Source organism: Thunnus thynnus, chromosome 9 (genome assembly GCF_963924715.1).
Source record: "Thunnus thynnus chromosome 9, fThuThy2.1, whole genome shotgun sequence".
NCBI classification, from domain to species: domain Eukaryota; kingdom Metazoa; phylum Chordata; class Actinopteri; order Scombriformes; family Scombridae; genus Thunnus; species Thunnus thynnus.
In genome coordinates, this window is record NC_089525.1 from 19998096 (window position 1) to 20021037 (window position 22942).

The 22942-nt window shown below is 41.0% G+C and overlaps 2 protein-coding genes across 3 annotated transcripts; one reads left to right on the forward strand and one right to left on the reverse strand.

The window, feature by feature from the left end:
* Positions 1–386: 386 nt before the first annotated feature.
* prss23 (serine protease 23) lies at positions 387–13150 on the forward strand. 2 transcript variants are annotated; one of them, XM_067599542.1, is made up of 2 exons: positions 387–884; positions 11315–13150. In XM_067599542.1, the coding sequence occupies exon 2, from the start codon at positions 11332–11334 to the stop codon at positions 12490–12492; it is 1161 nt and encodes a 386-aa protein (XP_067455643.1). In that variant the 5' UTR covers positions 387–884; positions 11315–11331; the 3' UTR covers positions 12493–13150. The 2 variants fall into 2 exon arrangements, with proteins under 2 accessions (XP_067455643.1, XP_067455642.1); XM_067599541.1 differs by lacking the exon at positions 387–884 and adding an exon at positions 9309–9597.
* Positions 13151–14150: 1000 nt separating this feature from the next.
* cfl1 (cofilin 1) lies at positions 14151–21113 on the reverse strand. Its single transcript, XM_067599543.1, has 4 exons — positions 20953–21113; positions 16783–17093; positions 16597–16673; positions 14151–15188 (listed from the first exon to the last, which is right to left on the reverse strand). The coding sequence occupies exons 1-4, from the start codon at positions 20953–20955 to the stop codon at positions 15076–15078; spliced, it is 504 nt and encodes a 167-aa protein (XP_067455644.1). The 5' UTR covers positions 20956–21113; the 3' UTR covers positions 14151–15075.
* Between the last annotated feature and the right edge of the window lie 1829 nt (positions 21114–22942).

The window sequence follows — 22942 nt, forward strand, 5'->3', positions numbered from 1 at the left end:
TGTTTCATGAGGGGCTGGAGACATGAAATTTTATTTGTTTTTGTTAATTTCCCTGTTGGACAGTATTGTTTTCAGGGTCAAGATTTGCTCAGGGTTACTGTTAACATAAAAATAATAATATTACCAGTAAAAAAGGAAAGAGTCAAAGATCATGGGGTTTGGTTGTCCTCTGTTGTATCGTTCTCAAGTAAGTTATTTCACAGACAGACCCATTTTTGTCCTATTTTTCTTCAACATAAGTTTACTGAGAAACACTATTTTCACATCTAATTGTTATCGTATTAACACAACATATTTTCAGCCAACATCCTTCTACAGCAGACTGGCATTTTGACTAATTTGACAACAGCCTGTGAAGTAACCTAATAGTGATAAATGGATTTATATTGATCCGTAGGACTGTAGTTCATGTTGTAACCAGTATATCACCAACAGATGCCTTTCTTTCCTTCCATATATGCAGGCCAAAGAGATGTTTCAGGGTTGTTATAGGACGCCAGAGGCCGGAGCGACAGCATACTGTTTGGGACGACTTCCAACCTCAGCAGACTCCCTCCTACACACTTCACTCTGCCCAGACTGGTTCAAGATATGAGGAGACACACTCCACCTCTCTCTTGATGGGTTTCATCGCAGTCAGTCAGTTTGCATTCCTTCGTTCTGTTTTTGCTAACTGTGTTTCTCTCCCCCCCTCTTTTTTTTTTCTTTTCCTCTTACAGTTCATGCAGCCAAACTGAAATGACATCATGCCGAGGGGAAGTCGAGGCTGAATACGTACCCACAAGGCCCTGCAGGAGAAGCAGGGACCAACGGCAGGAGGGGTATCTGCTCAACAGGAGGATGAGATGTTTATCAGGAGGGAGGAAAATCTAACATCACACAAGGTAATTCTGTCTGCAGATGAAGCTCTTTGCAACAACACGTGCACATGTGGAAATGTGGAAAATATCCGTTCTGTTTTGACCTGATGACGAGGAGAGGACAGACAGATGGGATGGGAGGGCTTTGATGAAAGGGGATCGGGTGAAGAAGCAATAAATAAATCCGGATGGAAAAAAGGGGGGACATAAAACACTGGCACAGCCTGGAGAGGAGAAAAGGGACATTCTTTGTGTTCACAGCCCCAGTCTTTAAAGAACTGCTCTCTATAAAGGGCTCCGGTTTCTGTGGTTCCTAAGTGACAGAAGGGTTTGGGCCAGACCAGGTCAAGAGCTACAGGATTGTTATGAAAAGTCTACTGTTTTAATGCTCATATGGCTTGTTTGAATCTGAAGCCAATTATCAGATTAAAGAGTTCAGAGAAAAACCCTGTGATCCTGTTAATAAATCCCTGTTTGCTTAGAGAAACTGTCATGGGGCCCTCACAGCATGTCAGCTGAATGGTCACACAAGTCTTGATCCCTCGGCCCACCATGTTGGCATTGTGATGGGCAGAGGAGACCACCGCCTTATTGTAGAAATGTATACAACTCAGTCTAGTTTGCCCTGTGAGGAAACATTTAAGGGATGAACTTTGTTTGTACAATATGGAGCTATTACAGGCTTTGACTTGTGCTCAGTGCCACAGCACCATTTCCATGGAAATTTAAGGTATGCCTGCTCACACATACCCAGCGTGAACTCACTCATCTGGAATCCTCTGAGCCGCTTTCCTCCAGACTGAACAAGCTCAGCTCAGACAGCTACCAGTAATGAGATATATATTAGGAAATCCTGCACAAACACTGAATAATTATGAGCACAAGTGACACAGACAGCTGGTAATCTGATGGCTTTCATTTTCAGTTTCTGTCATTTGTTTTCCTCTCTTCCCCTACATACGGTGACAGACTAATAACGTACTTCCCTGAAAATGCCAAATGTTAATGAACATGACAGCTGTTTCTCCAGAGGGGGAAAAGTCTTTATGGCATCTTTTTGTTTTCTTAAATGAATCATCTTGGAAAGTGTGAGTGTGTGAGTATGGGTCAGTGATAGTGTTGGGGGTTGAGTAGAAAGGTCATTGACCTTCAGGAGCTGAGTGTTAAAGAGACAGACATGAAGCTGAGGATAAATACACAACTTACACTGTTAAAGGGGACAGATCATGGTTTTTGTATTTTTCTGTTATTTATATACTGTTATGATGTCAGATATCTATACTAAACATGGTCAAACTTGAATATGTAGAAATGCTCCCTGCAAGTCAAAAGCTCAGGCTTCAACCTGCTCTGAACGCTTCGTTTGCAACGTTTTTTTCTTCCTTTTTTCTACTGAGGTGACATCAGCTCATCGTGCATGCCCATAAACAGCTGTCCGCTCCGTAGCTTTGGTTGCTAAGCTTGTTGCTAAGGTTTTTCCAAGTGTTTTTTGCATTGTCTGCTCTCATATTTCAGATCTGATTCAGGCTTTAACATGGATGGATGTATTTGACAAGATGACATTTCGTGTAAAGAATGAGGAAAAAGGAGTGAAATCTTACTACTATAGTTTGTTGCATGGTTTGTATACATAGCCTCTGGAGACGGCTGAAGTCTGCCAAGGGGCATCTTCCAAGAGCTGGCCAATCAGGACAGAGATGGCTCATCGGGAGGCGGGCCTTAAAGAGACAGAAACTAAAACGGCCTGTGTCAGACAGAGGCTGAACTGAGGGGCTGCGTAAAGGTTCAGTATGAGTCAAATAAGGAGTTTTTACTATAAATCATGTAGTTATTCCAATAAAGCCCCAGATTAAAATTATAGACCTGTAAATGTGCATGATACGTCCCCTTTAAATATCATAAATCTGCGTAGAGACTTTGTTCCCTTAAAGTGCCCCAACTTTCTACTTTTTGACGATCACCAGAAAACAGGAGTGCACTTGAAGATGTCAGCTGTAGTTTATACACGTACTGTTGAGTGCAAAAGAGTAAAAGTAAAACAAAAGAGAGAGAGAATAACAGCCCTTTTTTCCAAACTCAGCATTTTTTGTAGCTGCTCTCTATTCTGGTCCATTGATTCTACTGTTGGTGGACAGACTGCTATCTTTGTCTCATCAAAGACAGATGTCAGCATCCGTACACTGGAACATAACATCATGTAATTTATGTTTGGCCAGTTATCTTCAAGAATGAGACAGAAAACACAACATTCAGTCCCGCAGGGCACCTGAGCTGTGGCCCAGTGATTTCCAAACCCTCTGACTTGTGACCCCTTAAAATAAAACAACAATTACAGATTTTTTTCCTTCTCAGATTGTTTCATTTGATGTTTTTTTAGAGGCCTGAAGAGGTGAAAAAATCTAGTTTTTAAAGAAAAGATACAAAGTTAGAGAAAAGTGACCGCTCAGTTTTATCTTGGACCCCCATTCAGTGTCCCAAACACCAGGTTCCACTTCTGTAGCCTATAGGCTGAATGTACATAAGGGCATAATAATGCTGAACCAAAAATTTTGACTTTTGTTATTTTACACACACTCATTCGCCTTGGACAACTTCAGAAAGTGTTCGTACTCACATCGGTCACAGATAACAGAGTTTTTAAAAGTGGTAGCCCTTTAATCACAGCAACACAATATATCAAAATCATTAAATGTCTTCAAGTACTCCTGCAGTGAAGTCAATATCTTTGGCAAGCAAGTATTTTCTCTGCAGCGCTCCATGTCCACATCTGGTCTGCCCACTGACCAGGAGGCCTTCACAGTTACAGTCACTGGCTGACCTGACGCTTCACAGCCAGAGAATAAAATGAACATCCCACCTGGTGTTCACGTACGAATGATCACAGTTTGTGACGTGGAGCCCCTGAGTTTCCAGAGCAGTGGGGAAAAAAAACACATCATGAAACAGAGGCAGCAGTGTGTCAGTGTCATGGGATCGATTCCCAGTCTAGGAATTTTCTTTCATCCGGAGCTGACGTGTTCTCCCTGCATCCAATTGCTTGTGTCAGATGGATTTACAGTCTAAAATATGTGAAGTAAGTGTCTATATTAGTCGTATGATGGACTAGAAACCTATCTAGAGGGTTTATTTACATCTTTCCACCACACAAAGCATGCTGGGAGCTTGTTTCTTGGCTCCAACCACTTGTGACCCTGGAAATAATAAGCTGGTTAAAGCTGGTTAAAGCCCAAACGATTTAATGAACACTGTTTAACAAAATGAATGGGACCAGAAATGCAAGATATATCACCAGCAGCTGTTTTTAACTGTTTTGAGGCAGACTTTACTTTTAAACTGTCAAACAAACTGCAGGTGCTTCTTATGAAAACTAAACCATGAATGAACCTTGAAACACGTGTTACACAAGGAACCGCTAATATACCGTAAGACAGGCAGGAGACAGGTGGGACACTGGACCCTACAAGGTTTTTTTTCATCTTGAAAAGACGTCTCACCGTACACATCAATTTACACAGGTTGACTAATTGAGAAAAATGGACTGGAAAGTTTCCATTATGTATAAGCAGGTTTGACACAGTCTGTCAAAATAATGCTTTAAAGTTCCAGATTTTGAGAAATACACTTCCTTGCTTTCTTGCCGAGACAAGAAGATTGATACCACTCTCATGTCTGTACGGTAGATATGAAGCTAATGCTAGCAGCCAGTTAGCTTGGCTTAGCATAACACCTAGAAGCAAGGAGAAAACCACAAGCCTGGCACTGGCTGAAGGTAATAAAAGACTCCTACCAGCACCTCTAAAGCTCGTCAAGTAACATGTTATATCTTGTTTGTTTAATCTGTACAAAATCCAAAGTGTAAAAACGACAACTTGTTGGTTTATGTAGGTTATGTACCAGACTATTTCTTATCCAGGAGCAGTGACTTCCTGGAGTTTCACGGAGACTGCGCCCAGTCAAGAAAAGGTCAGACACATACTGTCAGCCCCCTATAAAAAAAAATGTTTTTTTAACTTCATTTTTTGTATAGATTAAACAAAAAAGATATATAACGTGTTAATTAGTGAGCATTAGGCGGATTTTTACACTTTGCACAAAGCCAGGCATGCTGTTCCCCCAGCTTTATGCTAAGCTAAGCTAACCAGCTGCCAGCTTTAGCCTCATATTTACCATACAGACATGAGAGTGACATCAATCTCCTCATGTAACTCTCAGCAAAATAGCAGTTACACACATTTCCAAGACCGTTTCCTTCAATTCCTTCAATAATCGCGTCTGTTTCTAGTGTACGATTTTTATAGTGCTGGAAAAAAGAATATGAGAAGAAACTTTTGTGAGGACAAGAAGAGGATAGAAAGAGAGGAATCCACTGAGAAACAGGAGCCAAGTTTCTCAATGCCAAACACACACATACACACAATCACGCACACACACACATACAAAAGAAATCTCTTGTGCTCGCTCTCTGTAGCTCAGAGAAGACAGGCAGTGATACCATCATTACACACAGCATGCATACAGAGTTACACATTTACACTTCTCTGGCCTTTTGCCTGCTACCTTCCTCCCCATCCACAATGATTTCCCTCTGTATTTCTAAGGGAATATTCCTTACACTTAATCTGTCAACACGAAGGCAGTCATGGTGAACAGGAACAGAACCAGCTGAAGATTTTATTACAGTCAGTGCAAAGCAGGTTCGGTAGATGTTTTCTCTGGGGTGACGTGCACTGAGGACAACAGCGGCCACATTGTGCCGACAGCCTGACTTGTGTCCTTGTTGGGAGATTCCTCAGCATTCCTGAAAGCACTGTCGCCGTGACTGGGAGCTCTGTTTCGGCACCCCTGAAGCCACACCGACCCCATGGGAGCGTCTTTGCACGGCTTCCCAAATTCCACAGGTTCGCAGAGACCCTGAATGAGAGATGAAAGACCTCTTGGAGATCAAGGTCAGGCAGCCAGGGAGCAGAGGACGAGGTGAACGCTGCTGCCAACATGCTCCAACAGTCTTCTGCCTGCCAGCTATGATCTCTGAGCATACAGGAGTAGATTTTCACTTCTAGCTATTATGGCTCCTGGCACAGATAATAGTAATTGAAACGCAGTTATGCCAGAAACATGACTCTTCTTGCCTGGGTGTAACTGTAGGCTACCAATGAAAGTGCCAAATGCTTAATATGATGGAAACTATAAACACTTAAGATCTGAAACTGAGTCAGTAAAGGAAAAACAATCACCAGGCATGTTGATGCACTGCATCGATCTCACATGATGTAAAATATGCTGAGCAAAGACTCCATTTGTTATGCTTTCAAACATGCATAAGTATAATACTTTATGATTAAAGCATCACTTTTTTGCTTCTCTTTCTGGTCAGGTCAATGTTCATCAGTTAACTCCAATGTAAATGAGTAAAGTCACAATGGACACAGCAAATGTCTGACCGGTGCTGAAATAGCAATGAATTTGTTTGACATTGGACAGAAAGTTCATCAAATCCAACTTTAAGAATTGATTTAGTCATATATCATTTAAATATACTGCTTATTTCAGCTCCAGGAATATCATCATCAATCATTGTAAATCAAATATTTTGGGCTTTTTGGCTGCTGATCAGAAAAAGAGAGACATCACTTTGATCTGTGGTAACTTGTGAGTGGTATTTGCCATTATTTTTTGTCATTTTATTGACAAAATAAGTACTTGATTGGTTAAAGACAATATGTCTGTACCACTTGAACAGAACACCTTAGTTTTGTATCTTAAAAGCCCCTGAAACTTTTCATATTATGGGGAAATATCTATGGAACAAGTAATTCTAAAGGCTAAAATAACTACATTTGATTCTTAAATAACTGAAGTGAAATCCTAATTGTTGTTTAGGCTTCTCGGTCTCCTCTTATATGAATGATTAAAAGCTTTAATAACTTGATTTAAGGTTTATTGAAATAGTCTGTCCCTTAATCTTTCAAATTAAAAGACATTTTTAGACATTCTTAAGATTTTCAAAGATTTAAAGCAGCCCGACTTTATATTAACTGTATGCACAGATTAAAGGATCATTAAGGCATTTTAAAACTGGGTTTGGCATTTCTTAACTACCTAAAATGTTATGTCTCCACATTCTAGTAAGGAACCCTTTATAATGTTTAAATATGGTTTTATAAGTTTCAAATAGTTTATATTTTAATATTAATGGATAATTAAACAATTTATAAATGTTTTATAGATTAGTTATAAGCCATTATAAGAACAAAGTTTGGGTTGGGAGTTAGTAAAAAAATCCTATTTGCCTGTATTCTTTCTAGGTAATAATAGTTATAAATGTTGGTAGACCATTAAATACTGATGTTTCTCACCTTAAAATAAGCCATCTGTAGTTAATAGTGTTAATCAGGTGCTAATAAATGGATTTTGGTCCAGATTGGCAACACCCCTTTTCCAGAATCTAAATGTATTTTGTCAAACAATATTGTACAACAAACTATAGGACAGACAGTGTTATTGAAGTATGTTTTTATGCTGGCCACGTGGCTAAAGGGATGGTAATTTTGGTTTGTAAGTCTGACTGAAATTTTGAGCAGATATTTATGGTTCCCAGAGGATGAATATAATACAGACTTTGGTCATCCCCAAACTTTTCCTCCGACACCACAAACAGGTCAATGTTTTCTCTTATCCAGTGAAAGATCTCCACATCTACTGAGTGGATGACATTCATGGCTCCCAGAGGATGAATCGTGCTGACTTTGGTGATCCCTTGACTTTATCGTTAGTGCCACCTTGAGATTGCCATTTTTTGCTTGTGTGTCTCAGCGACTATTACTACTACTACTAAAAACTTCATTTATATAGCATTTTCCCGATCAGTTACAAAGTGCTTAACAGTAAAAACCATCAGAGTAAATTGTAAAAAATGCTAAAATAATTAGATTAGAGAGCATTTAAAAGTAGCCAGACCGAACAGTAAAGCACTGAGGGGAGAAAAAAAAGACCAAAACAAGATAAAAACAAAAGTTATGATTTACGAAAAGGCCATCCAATAAAACATCTACAAGATGGATGGGCACAACATTTTGCACAGACATTCATGGCTCCCAGATGATGAATCCTAAAGGCTTTGATGATCCTTGGACTTTATCTCTACCGCCACCATGACGTTGACATTTTTTTCTCAGTCATGCAGGTCATGGTTATCCAAGGAGGGTTGAATCAAGGGTTTTGCCTCTCATCCATGGGGCTTCTTCAATTCTAACTGGCTGGTGGGGAGTCTCAGCTCTGTGGGGTTGTTATCAAGGTCATTGGTAGCACTTGGTTAGTTAGTGCTCCTGGCTGTTGTAACAACAGTCGTTAGAGTCGTTGGAGTCACCTTAGGCCAAGTTTTCACAACAGTTGTTGGAGTTGTCACATGAGGCCAAATGTGAATGATTGTCAAGTCTCCTGGGGAGGGATGAAAGGACAACATTGTAGATGTTTTTGTGTGCAACATGTTTCAACAACTATATGATGAATTACCATTAAATTTGGTACAGACATTCATGTTCCCATCTTCTCCTCTTTAGGGAAAAGATAGAAATACTTTTATAATAATATTTCAGATTTCTACTTTGGTAAAGACATAAATCTTTTTCCCCCAGTTATTGTAACATGTTGTGAGAGTAAAAAAATGTATTTAAAAAGTGTGAGAATATGAAGACTGTGACTTATTAACCAGCACATCACCGTATCAAATATCCAAACACGGAATGTCCTCTCTCTCTCTCTCTCTCTCTCTCTGTCTCTGTTAAACAGGGACTGTCCTCTCTCTCTGTGTCAAACACGGACTGTCCTCTCTCTCTGTGTCAAACACGGACTGTCCTCTCTCTGTGTCAAACATGGACTGTCCTCTTTCTCTGTGTCAAACATGGACTGTCCTCTCTCTGTGTCAAACATGGACTGTCCTCTTTCTCTGTGTCAAACATGGACTGTCCTCTCTCTGTGTCAAACATGGACTGTCCTCTTTCTCTGTGTCAAACATGGACTGTCCTCTCTCTGTGTCAAACATGGACTGTCCTCTCTCTGTGTCAAACATGGACTGTCCTCTCTCTCTGTGTCAAACAGGGACTGTCCTTTTTCTCTGTGTCAAACACGGACTGTCCTCTCTCTCTGTGTCAAACACGGACTGTCCTCTCTCTCTCTCTCTCTCTCTCTCTCTCTCTCTGTCTCTCTCTCTGTGTCAAACACGGACTGTCCTCTCTCTCTGTTTCAAACATGGACTGTCCTCTCTCTCTGTTTCAAACATGGACTGTCCTCTCTTTCTGTGTCAAATGCGGACTGCCCTCTCTCTGTGTCAAACATGGACTGTCCTCTCTCTCTCTCTCTCTCTCTCTCTCTCTCTCTCAGCCGGCAGGCAGGCAGGCAGAGGCGGGGCGCTAGGACCGTGAGGAGGGAGGAGAGAAAACACTTCTGTTCAGACAGACATTTATTAGTGACTCTCTCTGTCTGAGCTGGGCAGGTTTCAGAAAGAGACTGCCGCTCGGAGGCTAATATTTGTACACGCTGTTAAAAAAAAAAAGTGCAAGAAAGATTTTCATTGTGCGGAGAATTAAAAGCACGTAACAGAGAGGAGAGGGAGAGAAACTACCTGCCTGTCAGCAGAGATGATGAGGAAAACCTGGGAAATGATCCTGGACGATTGGTCTGATGGGGAGGAGAACGTGAGTTGGATGTAAACACGGGACTATCGATCTCAAATAAGGAGGTAATGTATCAGATACGCACTATGCTGCACCGGTTGACTCACATTGCTTTCACAGGTCGTTAAGGATTTGTATATCCTCATGTAGCCATATGTTAGGTGGTAATTTTAGGGTGAAACTATGGTCAAAGATTAAACGAGGGATGTGTGGATGGCAGGTTTCATGTGTTTTTCTGTACTGTTTTTGTCCCGTAAGCCTCTTTTCAACCATCTTCCCCCGGTATATTACAGATGTTAGATAGAGCTGAACTTTATTTGACTGCTACATACATCAGACTAGATTAGATAACTTATACATCCCGAACAGGGAGTCGTCTATAGTCTGCAGACTGGGAGACTGGAGTATTTTGCATACATACTTGTGTAACATGTCTACTGACAGAGTATACTTTGATATCGCAGTTTTGTAATATCCTTTGTTCATGCACATTAACTGTAAAAAATGGTTCTTTGCATTAATGTTCAATCTGCAGCAGCCCAAAACCAATGCTTCCAGTTATATGTTGTCACCTCTGCACAAGGATGGATCATTTTAGCAGATTGAGACCTTAGAAAGAGTTGTGTCTTTTGGTTCAGAGCCTGATAATTTAGTTTTAGAGTCAAACACAAACTCTCAACCACCATAAATAATTGAGAACACAGTTTTCTTTATGGTTTGCCTCTTGAAATGACTCAGAAGTCGTACTTGGATCATATGACATACTGCTGCATGTCTGTCTCACACAATATGGAGATGTATTTCACTACTCAACTACCAGCCAATTTACCACTTAAGAATAGCTGTAACAGCCTGCCACAGCTGTCATGTATCTGACACGTCAACATGAAAGGAAATTTGTACTTAACTGTGCAATTTTTCTGCGCACAGAAGCTCCTTTTTTTGTAACCCCTTTGTAGTTTCACATGTGACGGCGCAGAGGTGTGCGCTCAGGCCACACCCTGCAACCCCCTTTTGTTAGAAATAAAGCTCTTTTTTCGCTGCCATGCCTCAACTTGTTTCTTTTCACTTTTTACACACCTGCTCTCTTCGTGCCATGAGTGCCTCCGGGTCCACAGTCTTTAGAGTGGATCAAGTATCTCCTTGTCCCTGCTAATCTGCCCTGAAAGCCCGCGTACAGTACACTGTGAAGTAGTTAATGTTTGATGGGAAACACCTCCTTATCTCTGAGGTTTAACAAATATTTGAGGATTTTTACTGTAAACTCACAACGTCTTGTTCACCAACTCAGGCAGCCATAAAGTGTATCTGTCTTGAAGGAAACAATATCTGAACTTTATTTAAAACAATGGTTTCTCAGCCTTCTCTGTGGCTACTTCACTTCCTCTCTAACTTTTCTTTCTTTGGAATTTGTTTGTCACATTTGTACCAAACAAACTTTAAAATGCCTGTTTGTTTCTGTTAGGCTGAAATCCTATTTTCCTAGTAATCTATATTACAGGGACAAGAGGTTCATTGTTGCCTCTCCGTGCCAGATGAAACTCAGGGCTGCGTTGCAACATTAGCTTTTGTAAACTGGGCTCACTATTACAATCAACAATCAAGCGTGAAAGAGTCCAGATTTATTTGTGGTTCAGTTTGTGTGGTTGTAAGAATGTTTTCCACAGATGTTTTCTTGACAAATATGAAGGAATTCTTGCAATCTCTTAAGGGGAAAGTTTGTAAGGTGCTTTTTCTTGTGTTTTTTTTATGTGTATTTGATTATTTTCTGTGCCGTTTCAGTGTTTTCCGTCACCACGATGACGCCACGTGACAGCTCGCTCCTGACTCACCTGCTCCTGCTCCTCCTCCTGCTCCTCCAGCTCCTCCTGCCCCTCGCCCGGTCCGTCCTGCACCCTCCTCATCACCCGCAAGTTCACGTCCCGGCGCTGCACCCTCACGCACCGACACCTCTCACCCGCTCCCGCTTCAGCGCTCACACTCAGCTGGACTTCACCACTCACTGCAACTCCAGCTGCTACCGCAGAGGAGAGCAGGAGGCCCAGAAGGAGCAGCTCACTGAGAAACTGGCCTTTGAAACGCTGTACTCTGACGGCTCCCGCACTCTGACCACCGTGGATGTGGAGGATGAGGTGGAGAAAGATGTCAGTCTCTTTGCGCACCCTTCACCGAGGAGAGTGAAGCCCAGACATAAGCGGGTCAGGCGGCAGATTTATGGCGCAGACGGACGTTTTAACATCCAAGGAGACAACTTTCTGTTGGATTACCCTTTCTCCACGGCGGTGCGGATCTCCACGGGCTGCACCGGGGTTCTTGTGTCCCAGCTGCACGTCCTGACAGCCGCCCACTGCGTGCACGATGGGAAGGATTATGTCAAGGGGGCACGTAAGCTCAGGGTGGGCTTCCTGATTCCTCCATCCATCAACGGCACCAAAGTCGGCCTCACTTCTTCCAAGAAGCCTCTGGTCCGCTGGGTCAGGGTGAAACGTACCCGGGTGCCTAAGGGCTGGATCCAGGGCCCTCAGGAGGTCAGCATGGACTTCGATTACGCACTGCTGGAGCTGCGCTGGCCTCACCGCCGTCCCTTTATGCGCCTCTCTGTGGCTCCCTCCTCTGATGACCTGGCGGGAAAGCGCATCCACTTCTCTGGCTTTGACAGCGACAGACCCGGAGAGCTGGTCTACAGATTTTGTCCTGTGGAAGAAGAGTCCAGTGACCTGATATACCAGCATTGTGACGCCCGACCTGGAGCCAGCGGCTCAGGGGTCTACGGACGAGTGTGGGACAACTCTTTAGAGCGCTGGGAAAGAAAGGTCATCGGCATTTTCTCTGGACACCAGTGGCTGGAGATAGATGGAGAAAACCGGGACTACAATGTGGCCGTGCGCATCACTCCTTTGAAGTTTGCTCAGATCTGTTACTGGGTGCACGGAAACCGACTAGACTGCGTCCAGGACTAAGAGGGGAGAAGAGTTTAGACAGTTTGGAGAGAGAGACAATTAAAAACTAAAAGAATACAGGGTGAATTGTCTTAGAAAAAGGATTAAAGTGAAAGCAGAATAACGTCCTTTAGTGGCGCACAAGTGAATCAGAGGTCACTTCTGGATCCAGTTTCCTTCAATGAATCATTTCTCTCCAGTCTTTAATTCGCTTTCTGTGTCCTATTAAACAAATCCGCCTGTGAGATCATCACCACGGCATCTTTAATATGCTTTTACCCACAGTCAGATTAATAACACAGTCAGTGTTTCCACAATATTAACATAAGTTACTTGTTAAAAGAGGGAAAAAACACTTGTGGCACCAGATTATTTTCCTACTGTAGATGATGTCAGTTTATTGAAGACGTTTTTTCTATACATCTCACACGCTTTGGTACTTTAACAGCTCTTCAAGGATCATTGAGCTGCTTTTACAACAATCTGCATTCAGATAGAGACACTTACATTAGTACACAGAATTAAAATAAGCTTTTTATGGACGCACCATTGATGCTTTTTAAGTCTCAGCCGAGTGCGCTCGTCTCTGTGTGGACTGGAGAGATGGAAAGTTTGTTAATTTTATTTTTTTGATGAAAAATAATTGCTATATTTTAATAAACAGAGATTTATGACCGTGTTTGTGTCGTTAGTCTTGACTCGGGTTTAGGAGTGGTGCTGTGGTGCCACCCTGTGGTCATGACAGGTACTGCAGCATGAATGGACCTGGCGCACCTCCACAGGTGGATCTGGGTCGGATTTTCATGAGATCACCAGACTTCACGAACCAATCAGAGTGATAAAGGTCTAATATGAAGTGCAAAGGAAGAGGTCTAATCAAGAAAATAAGTGAAAACACCTGTGTAGGTGAACAATGAGTTAGTAAATTGAATCTGGGGCCTAAGTGATTTGTCAAGCAAATATGCCAAAACCTCAATGGTTCCAGCGTGAATATTTACTGGTTTTCTTTGTCTTCCATGATAGTACACTGAATATCTTTGGGTTTTACACTGTTGGTCAGGTAAAACAAGTTTTTTCAATTATTTCCACATGGGATTTTCTGACAATTGACAGACCAAATTGGGTAAATAATAGTGAATTGCAGCTCAAATTGGAGTCTTTATGTTTCACATTATTCCTTCATTATTAGTCTCTTCACAATATTTCGGAACCACAAAATTCATGAAATCTTGTCATTAATAAATGGGTGCTTAATCGTTAAAGCTTTGACAGAGCAGAAAGTGTATTCTTCAGGTTTTACACTATTTGTCAATGAATAAAAAAAAACCCATTCAGTCTCACTATATTACGGTCTTATGTTACCTAAAACAGAACATAAAAGCCATCATCATTTCATTGAATGTGAAGAACTTGTAGTTTCAGAAATGGTGAATAAGAGTCAGATTTAATACAGAACACCATCTATGTATAGAAATGTGCCACAGTTGCACAAAAAAGTTGAATTGAAATGTTGTTTATGGTGTTTTGACTGCTCTCAAAAAAGGGTCAAATATGACCTCAACAGTATGCAAGTTAAAATCAGTGTCTGAATCAGTGTCCGATAACCAAAACTACAGCTGTTGGCCTTCTTCCAAAGCACAAATAAAAAAAAGAAAGTGGAAAAAGAGCAGAACAAGTCAGTAGTTTAGTGCTTTTTATTAGAGATAAGGAGACGATACAAAACATCCACCATTCAATATTCAGTCTAAACTCTGACCGCCGGTCTTTCATTTACACATCGCTCCCCATCAGACCTTCATAACACCAAAGTTTTTAATCAAGATCCTGGTTTTGACAAGTACAAGGAATGTGTTTGTTTACTACATCAAATGCCATTGTTTTCAGACCCAGAACTGGAAATAATAAAGGAATCACTCAAGTTTTGGAATTTGCAAGTTCAAAAAAAAAAAAAAAAAAAAAAAAAAAGAAAAAAAAAAAAACAATTGAAAAACAAAACAGAAAAGAAAAATATATATATTTAACCGTGTTCCCCCAGAGAAGGTTTTGATACATTTTGTGCAATCAAGAGTGAATTAGTTTTTACTACACCTAGTCTCAACTACACACACTTACAAAACTTAACTAGAAGTTTGGCAAAAAAAATGTAGTTGGAACAATTATTTAATCAGGATTCAATGGTTGGAAAAAAACTAAAAAGGTTGTTGCCTGTCCCTTTCTCTGCAATCGTTCAAATGGAACCCGGAAAGAACAAAACCCTGTCCTTACACATGTGTATTTGATTTTTAATCTTCATCATCATCATCATCCTTCCTTCAGTTGTATCTTTACGTTATTCTTTTGTGTGTGTTTTGTTCATATTCTTTATGTTGCGTTAACTGGAATGACAGTCTGCATTTGTGGAATTTGTTTTCTTTTTTCTTTTTTAAACTGTCACTTGATCCCACACCCACCCACAATATCCCTCCCCAGGAGTCCCGCAAATGGTGCTGGTTCTGCTTTTGCCCTTCTCCAAACCACACTGGAATGAACAGCTAAACCCAACAGATGTGTCTGAAAGGCCTCGATGATCGAAGCCGGAGGGGAGGGGGGAGGAGGGGGCAGTATTTATATAGGGGATCCTTCCAGGCTGACTACTGACGAGCCACCGAGCTTTTCCGCGAGGGTGTGCCGGTCTTTGAGGTCTTCCAAACCGTTCACCTGCCACTCGTGCTTGATACCTGAAATGAAATTTAAAAAATTTAAAAAAAAAAAACAAAACACAAAGACAGTCAGAATTACACTGTAATGTTTTCAGACAGACACAAATTTCAATGTACAATTACATTTAACAAGGTTTTGGTCAAAAGACCATCATCGTCAGGTAAGCTTTTCTTTTAAATAAGCTGGATGTCTATTGAACATAAAGATGATTAAAAAAAAAAAAAAAAAGGAGGAGTGATAAAATTCTCTCTTATGGTATTTGTATTGAATACCATCTTAATATAGAGGGTTTCCTGGAAAATCAAAAGAGAAGCCATTTATGGGGAAATATATCTCCTATCCAGCAAAATATTACCTGCCAAGCTTCCAGTAAAAATCCAATAGTGCCGTAATATAGTCATTGATTTGCAACATTGCCCACAATGACCTAATAATAGAAATTTTTAAGCAAGAGCTACAAAGTATAAATGATACAGCAAAATCTGTGACAGTAGACAAGTTTATATTTCCTGACAGAGTATATTTGGTCTTATTGCTCAAAGGAAACTTCTAAAACATCTGTCCTATACATCCATAGTAAGGTTTTGTAGGTGTACAAGATGTGATTTGATGTGCATTCTGAACACTCACGCATCAAAACGCGGCATTAAACTTGTGTTAAAGATGGCTGCATTGAGGTATCAGAGGAAATAAATGATTGTACTAATGTATTTGGCTAGCTTAATTAACCAAAAAGGTTGTCTGTGTGTTTGATATTTTACAGCAGTATCATTCTTTTCCACTTGGGGGCAGCAGAACAAGCTGTAAATTCAACACTGACATAATACGATTATGTTGACATGATTAATATGTCAGCAAATTATCCATTTACACATCCAGCAGACATGAAACAAAACTAATATTCAGTCTGAGCTGCGTTTCTGGACACCTGACAGATGTTGGTTCAACATACACTTTTAATTCTGCTTTGGTCTCCACCGACTCCTGAGGGAAACATCTGGCTCTTCAGATGTTAAATGCTACATTATGTTCGCCAGCTGGTCGCTAACTTTGTCTTCTGTTTGGTTTTTAAAGCTTTTTCACTAAAAACAGCTGCCTGCTTTGTCTGGAAACTACATTGATGCGCAGTGAGATTTATTCAAAAAACAGTAAAGTTGCCGGCTGGAAAACGGACAACAAGCTGGAAGAACTGCAGAGTCTGGTGATAATCATCTGTGGGTTTGTTAGTAAGTGTGATGTCTTTCACCTTACACAATCATTTGACCTATTCTTATTATAATAGTATTGAGTGGTACAGCTTTTAGGCATGTACTGGCTGTGGTTAAGGTTGGGATTAATGATTAAATTAACATGTGCACCTGCAGCTCGATGATTCCCAAACTATCTTGTCATCAACAAAACAACACAGTAAGATCTGATACTCACCTTCGAATTTTCTCTTGATAGCATCTTTTGAGCTGGCATAGATCATCTTGCTCTTCAAGGGGGCATTATCTGGAGCCCTGCGAATGGGAGGGAAAAAAACAAACTTTAAGACCAAATGTTATCATAATGACTCATTTTAATTAGTGTATCATAAATACTTTACTGCCTGATAATGGCTCCCCTTACCAGAAGATAAAGACCAGGTCCTCCTTCTTTGTTTCTTTGGTCTCATAGGTGGCGTCGTACAGGGCGTAGCGGCAGTCGTCTGGGGGCAGCATCTTCACAAAGTGCTGGTAGGGGTCCTGGACAGTGGTTCCCAAGTCACCCAGCAGGATTTCTTTGCCGTCATCCAGAACAATGTTCTTGAGGTCCTTGCTCAGGCAGAACAGAATGGCCTTCTTCCTCTTCCTCTTCTCGTCCTCGTTCGCCTGAGCCTTACGCACCTTCATGTCGTTGAAGACTGCGATAACTTCATCTGTGACTTTCACACCGGAGGCCTGTGTAGAGAACGATCCGTTAACTCAGAGTCTCAAGTAGTTACAGTTTGCGCCATTACAGCATCATTTTTTTTTTTTTTTTTAAAATAATGACTTTTACATGCTAAGACCTGAATAAGTTATACAACCCATAATATTCACCCAGTCAATGAATGCAGGTTTCAGAAAATAATGATTTTAAAAAAGCAAATAAAATTGGAATCCATCAAGATTTTTACAGATCAAGCGGAAAGTGTTTCTCTGTCACTTTGGATCAATTTTGGGGAACGCTGTGATCCGAGGCTAACATGTTTTAAATGTAAAAAAAGGACACTAATGATTTTAAGTTACAAAGTAGGGCTGATATAATACATAAAATTAATCTGCAACCAATTTAATAATCAATTGTTTGAAGTCCCTTGCAGGTTGCTGCTTTTTTTTTTTTTTTTTTAGTATTCTGTGATATAAACTAAATATATATTTAGGTTTCAGACTGCTGGTTGGACAAAAACAAACAAACAAACAATATGAATATGTTATCTTCTCTTCTGGGAAACTGTGATGGGTATTTTTGCCATTTTCATTATGAATATATGGACCAAACTATTGAAAAAAAAAAAAAGAACACACTAATCAATGAAAATGATTGTTAGTTGAAGCCTTATTCCTCAGTAATAGTATCGAGACAACAGTTTCCATCGTGTTCAACAGGCCACAAGTGACGACTCAAGTACAGGAAAAATAGAGTCATCATGAAGCTGAAGAAGGGCCTGAGAGGGCTGCATGTGACTATCACACACACAACAGGAATGCTCTTTACGAGGACTGATAAGGAGGATTGAAATGCAAAAGGTGTGGCCGTGACAAGCCGTTAGCCATGTTGGTGGAAGAGTTTTTTAAAATTTATTTTATAGCACAATCAAAAAGACACGTCATACTCAAGAGAACATGGTTTACAATGCCAAAAAAAAGAAAAAAAAAAAAGAGTGAGCAACAACAACAAACAAAAAGAAATTACAAAACAGAAATAAATAATAAGATCTTAAGTGGTCAATTGGGAATTAAGGTTCATACATATTCATATATATGTATGAACCTTAATAGTATTGTCTCTTTTAGATATGCAGCAAATATAATGGTAGTGAAGAGTTAAGCTGTGTAGCTCTGTAATGAAATCTGAAAATTATCCAATTGTCAGCTCAGCTGCTCCAAATGAAATCAACACTGACGATTCAGTCAGCGCAGCCTTTTAATTCCATTTACTTTGCATAAAGTCAGACTGGAAGAATACAGAGGAACAGAAAGTGGCCAGCACTCCTCGACCAAAGTCCACCTGGATTATTAATACTAAATAAATTCAGCTAACAGGTGTGTAATGGTCTGTCACTGTGACTGACGCAGGATCAGTAGGTACAAACATTACATAAGCTCTGTCTGCAGGCAGAGTAACAGCCATGTACACTATCTCTGCCATAAAGATGACCATGTGGGTAAGGGTGTGGTCAGGAATTAAGCGTTGCATTGCATGGTTGAGTCACAGACAATGGGGCTTCTGTTGAAATGGAGAAGACAAGTCACATCGCCAAGTCACAGCTGCTCCATAAACTCACTCAGTCAGGTCTTCTGACTCTGTTTAAGGCACTCCATCACAGGAAAATGCAGTCTCAGGAGAAGATGGAAGAAAACTGCTTTCTAACAGCAATGTGGCAATGGAAAAAAAGAGACAACAATGAAAAGGAAATAATGTGGCAGGAAAGACGGAAAAGGAATCCGACAGCAAAGCAACACGGGCAGGGACTGTATGTTTGCTCAGGGTGTGAAAGGCCTGTGTGAAACAGTGAATTTTAGAGTAATAATTAACCAGTAACCAACCTTACTCGATTCCTTAATCCCCCCATCAATAAAGCATTGTAATTTGGTGTTTATTTTCCCCTCATGTTCCTAGCAGTTACAGCAAAGTCTGCTTCCAAAATGAGCTGCAATTTGCATACTTTGCATGAGTCAGCACGACACATCTGTCTAAATGTATTCTTTATACCTTTTAATAATAAGAAAAGATGATCTCTAAAGTCAATAAACGCTTCATTTCTCCACCTTTCCTCCTCGTTGAATTGCTTTGACCTAATTTGCCATGAATGTAGTTTATAGGTTCTGTTTATTTGTTGTAGCAGCAAGCTAATATCACCATGGTGATCACTGAGGCCTCACCTTATCTAATCTTACCCAGGGATACTTTTCTTTTACAGAAGTCAAGGTTCAAGTGACTCAATACAACTCTAGTCACAGTCCAAGTCTTAATTCTTTTACACACACACACTTAAGGTTACAGGCCTCACACCATCACCACAAGGGTGAAATTTTACTAGCAAACACTGGACTAATAGGTTCATATTCAAACTCTTAAAGAAAACACTGGATAGGGAAAAAGGAAAGTGTGCGATGGGCAGATTTAGTTGATGTCAGGTTGTTAATGGTGCAGACTCAGCAGCAACAGACAACACAGCTGGATGGTGACAAAAAACTATAGTATAACATTGATTATGATATATAATGCTATGATTTTTTTATTTTTCCGTGTTGCAGTGATGCACAAATAAATAACGCATATGCCGTCATTCATCATTCTTATGGTTGATGACTATGTATGAATGAATAGAGGCATCTGTTAATTAATCCCCCTTTGTGTCGTGTAGTAGTATAATAGCGTGACGTACGTGCAGGCTGTTTAAACTGCTGTACAAATTAGATGCGTAACTAATAAAAGATGCGCAGCACCGAGCATCAAGATCCAGAGCCAGCGGCCCGTTAGCTTCAGCTAGCGGATCCGGTGCTGACAAACCGGCGTTACATAATGTTGACAAATCTGTCAAATATGTGTTACATCCTGCTAAATACACGGCAAAAATCTCACATGACAAATGGCAGCAAATTAAGTATAACGGCAGATCCAGTTATAATACGGCGCCAAACAAAATGGTCTTTGCACCAAATTCAGGGTGGGGCCGTGAATGCAGCACACGCACATGTGAGCGCTAGCTGCTATATAAGGAGAAACTGGTCGAACCGACTGATCGGCTGACAATTCACACATTTCGTGGCAATAATGCGAGTCGGCAACGAACTTAAACTGTCCATTTAGTCTGAGTGGACTAAATGTAACGTGATTTAGAGCACCAAGTCGACCAGCATCCAGCAGACTGTTAGCGGTGAAGCCGTGAACAGACAAAGAACAAGAAATCTCAGCTAGCGCCATGATGGTGTCACTGTCTGCCTGAGCTAGCAGCTACGTTAGCTCACAGTACCGTTAGCCAGCTGGCCCCGAGGCGCTGCTGCACCTGCCGGTATTATAATTACTATTATGTGGAAGCATCGACGGAGAGAGAGACACGATGCAAAGAAAACACCGAAGAGCAGCGTCATGACAGCTGAGTGGATGTTCACACGGGCAGGGCCCTTTTGTAATGCGGGTTTCTGTGCCTGAAACACGGGCAGATGAACGAAATGGCGCCCGTTGTTTAGGACCGTTAGCAGCTTATCTGGTATACTATCACACTCTTGTTAAAAATAACCTTAAAGCAAGTTCGCTGAATATGTTGAATATAAATCGCGGCTTCGCCCCGCTTTGTGAAAGCTGTATCATCCGCCTCTCGGACAGCACAGCGGCTCTTTGCCTGCTTAGCCCCGGCGCTAGCAGCGGCTCCTGCGGCACACACTGCTGCCCTCACCGGCTCTGTTGTCTGATGCTAAAACCAATAATATCATCTAAAAAAGATGAAACTAAATCGATCACAAACGCCCCAAAATCTTGAGGTTAATTCTATATTGGGCAGTAAAACCATTAAAGATACATAAAGCGCGATAAAAACGACGTTAAACCTACCATTGTTGTAGCTCTGAGTCGGTCAGTGTGTGTTGAATGGACTGTAATGATGAAGCGTCGCGCTCACTCTGGATACAAAGCGTGAACGCGCCTATAAGCGCGAGCCCGGCTCGAGCAAGGTGCACGAGCGGGAGCGCATGTCATGAAGGTCCGGCTGTTTTATTTGCTGGTTGTCATAATACATCCATGGTGTGGACACGACTGAACTAATTATTTAATCTCTTCAGTCTAATCATATTAAGTGTTTTCCTCTTAACTTGTTATTTTCTTTATATGTTTTTTTTTTTTTTTTTTTAAACGCTGCAGCGCTTTGAGATCCACTGCGAAAGAAAAATGCAGTACAAATTAAATAATTATAATAATTATTGATGACGTGTGCACACACGAATTAAACAGATAATACAACAAAGCAATATTAATAATTTAATTGATGAGCCCAGGCTCGTTTAACAAAGGCTATTACTGAGCATTATTGTTAGAATGGTAATAATTAGCATCAATATATGGGAGAACATTTTCTCTGTGAGCACTCTACTATTTTTATTTATAATCTCTTTTTTCCCCCGTTATACTGGCATCTTCTGTTAATATTTTTAGTCATTTTTATTTTTGACGGTCGGCAGGTGTGGACAAATGAAACATACCAAATGGGAATAATGTGTTTGTATAGAAGTCAATTTGAATTAAAAAAAAAACAACAAAAAAACTCTAATAATATCTAATGTGCTAGGTTATAAAGGGGTTTAATAGTGCTACATTAGTGTTTGACGTAGCCTAATAATTTATTTATTTACAGGAAGATTATGAATGAAGCCTTTTGTCAGACCGCATACGAAGCTTTGCTGCTCTGCGGCTGTATTATTTTATTTATTATTATTTTATTGTAAGTCATTTTAAAAACAAACATGAACGCATATCTTAGATATACACGACCATGAATGTGAGTGATGGTGTAATTTGAGTATCGGGGTATAAAGCCGTGCTATTAATTATTAGACCAATGGCGCGAGGGGTGATTATAATAAAATGAAGTGCTCGTGCTGCGCTGTTTTGACCGACATTCAGCAGCCTGCCGCGCGCAAAGCGGTTTTCAGGATGGGAGGAAATGCTCCGCCATCCATCCTCTTTCTCTCCCTCTCTCTCCCACTGTCTTCCCCCCTCTCTCTCTCTCCCCCAGCCTCTCCCTCTGTCTCCCTCCCTGTCTCCCCCGGTCTCTCTCCCAGACTCTCCCGGTTTCTCTCCCCTCTGTCTCTCTCCCGGCCTCTCCCTCCTTCTCCCTCCCTGTCTCCCGGCCTCTCCCTCTCCCTCTCCCCCCCTCCCCTCCCGTGCGGGTTTTTGTTGAACTCACTTCCAAATATGGAAGTGAACGGTGAGCGGCGGCGGTCAGTGCACGCGCGCCTCGCTCACAGCACGAGGAGGGTCGGGCCGCGACGCTGATCACCATATAAGGAAACAAGGGACACGAAATTCGCTATAGCAGATTTTTTTTTTGCACGGCATCGCGTTGCGGGGAGAGAGAAAGAGAGAGAGGGCCGGTGTGAGGATGAGAGGCAGCGGGGAATGACACGTCAAATCAGGGAGCTTGAAGCCACACACGAGAATAAAACGACAGCTGCTGCCGCGATAATATCACACCTATGAGATCAATCACATGATGCAGTGATGTGGCTATTTTGTGTGTTAATATATTTTTTTAGGGATGTGTAGCTATAGCAACCGACGGCGCTGTGGTTGTAAACACAAAGACTCTATGACCTACATTCATTATGTGGGCAAAACACCCCCCTTCCTCCCCCCAAAATAAAAACACATATGTTATGAAAAGCACATGAACACATACAGTTTGTTGCCTATTTTGAACTCAAATATACATTTCAGTTGCTCTACAATTAACAAAAGAACCACAGTTAATCAAATGTAAGATGTCCTGGAGTTTAATGGCTTCTTTAGCTCTTTGTTTACACTGTACATAATATAGTTGAACTTATCC

Coding starts and splice junctions, on each gene's coding strand:
- prss23 (XM_067599542.1), top strand. CDS start 11,332: ATGACGCCACGTGACAGCTCGCTCCTGACTCACCTGCTCCTGCTCCTC.
- cfl1 (XM_067599543.1), bottom strand. Junction 16,674..16,782: donor GACCTGGTCTTTATCTTCTG/GTAAGGGGAGCC, acceptor TCCCATTCGCAG/GGCTCCAGATAATGCCCCCT. Junction 15,189..16,596: donor TATCAAGAGAAAATTCGAAG/GTGAGTATCAGA, acceptor ATTTCATTTCAG/GTATCAAGCACGAGTGGCAG.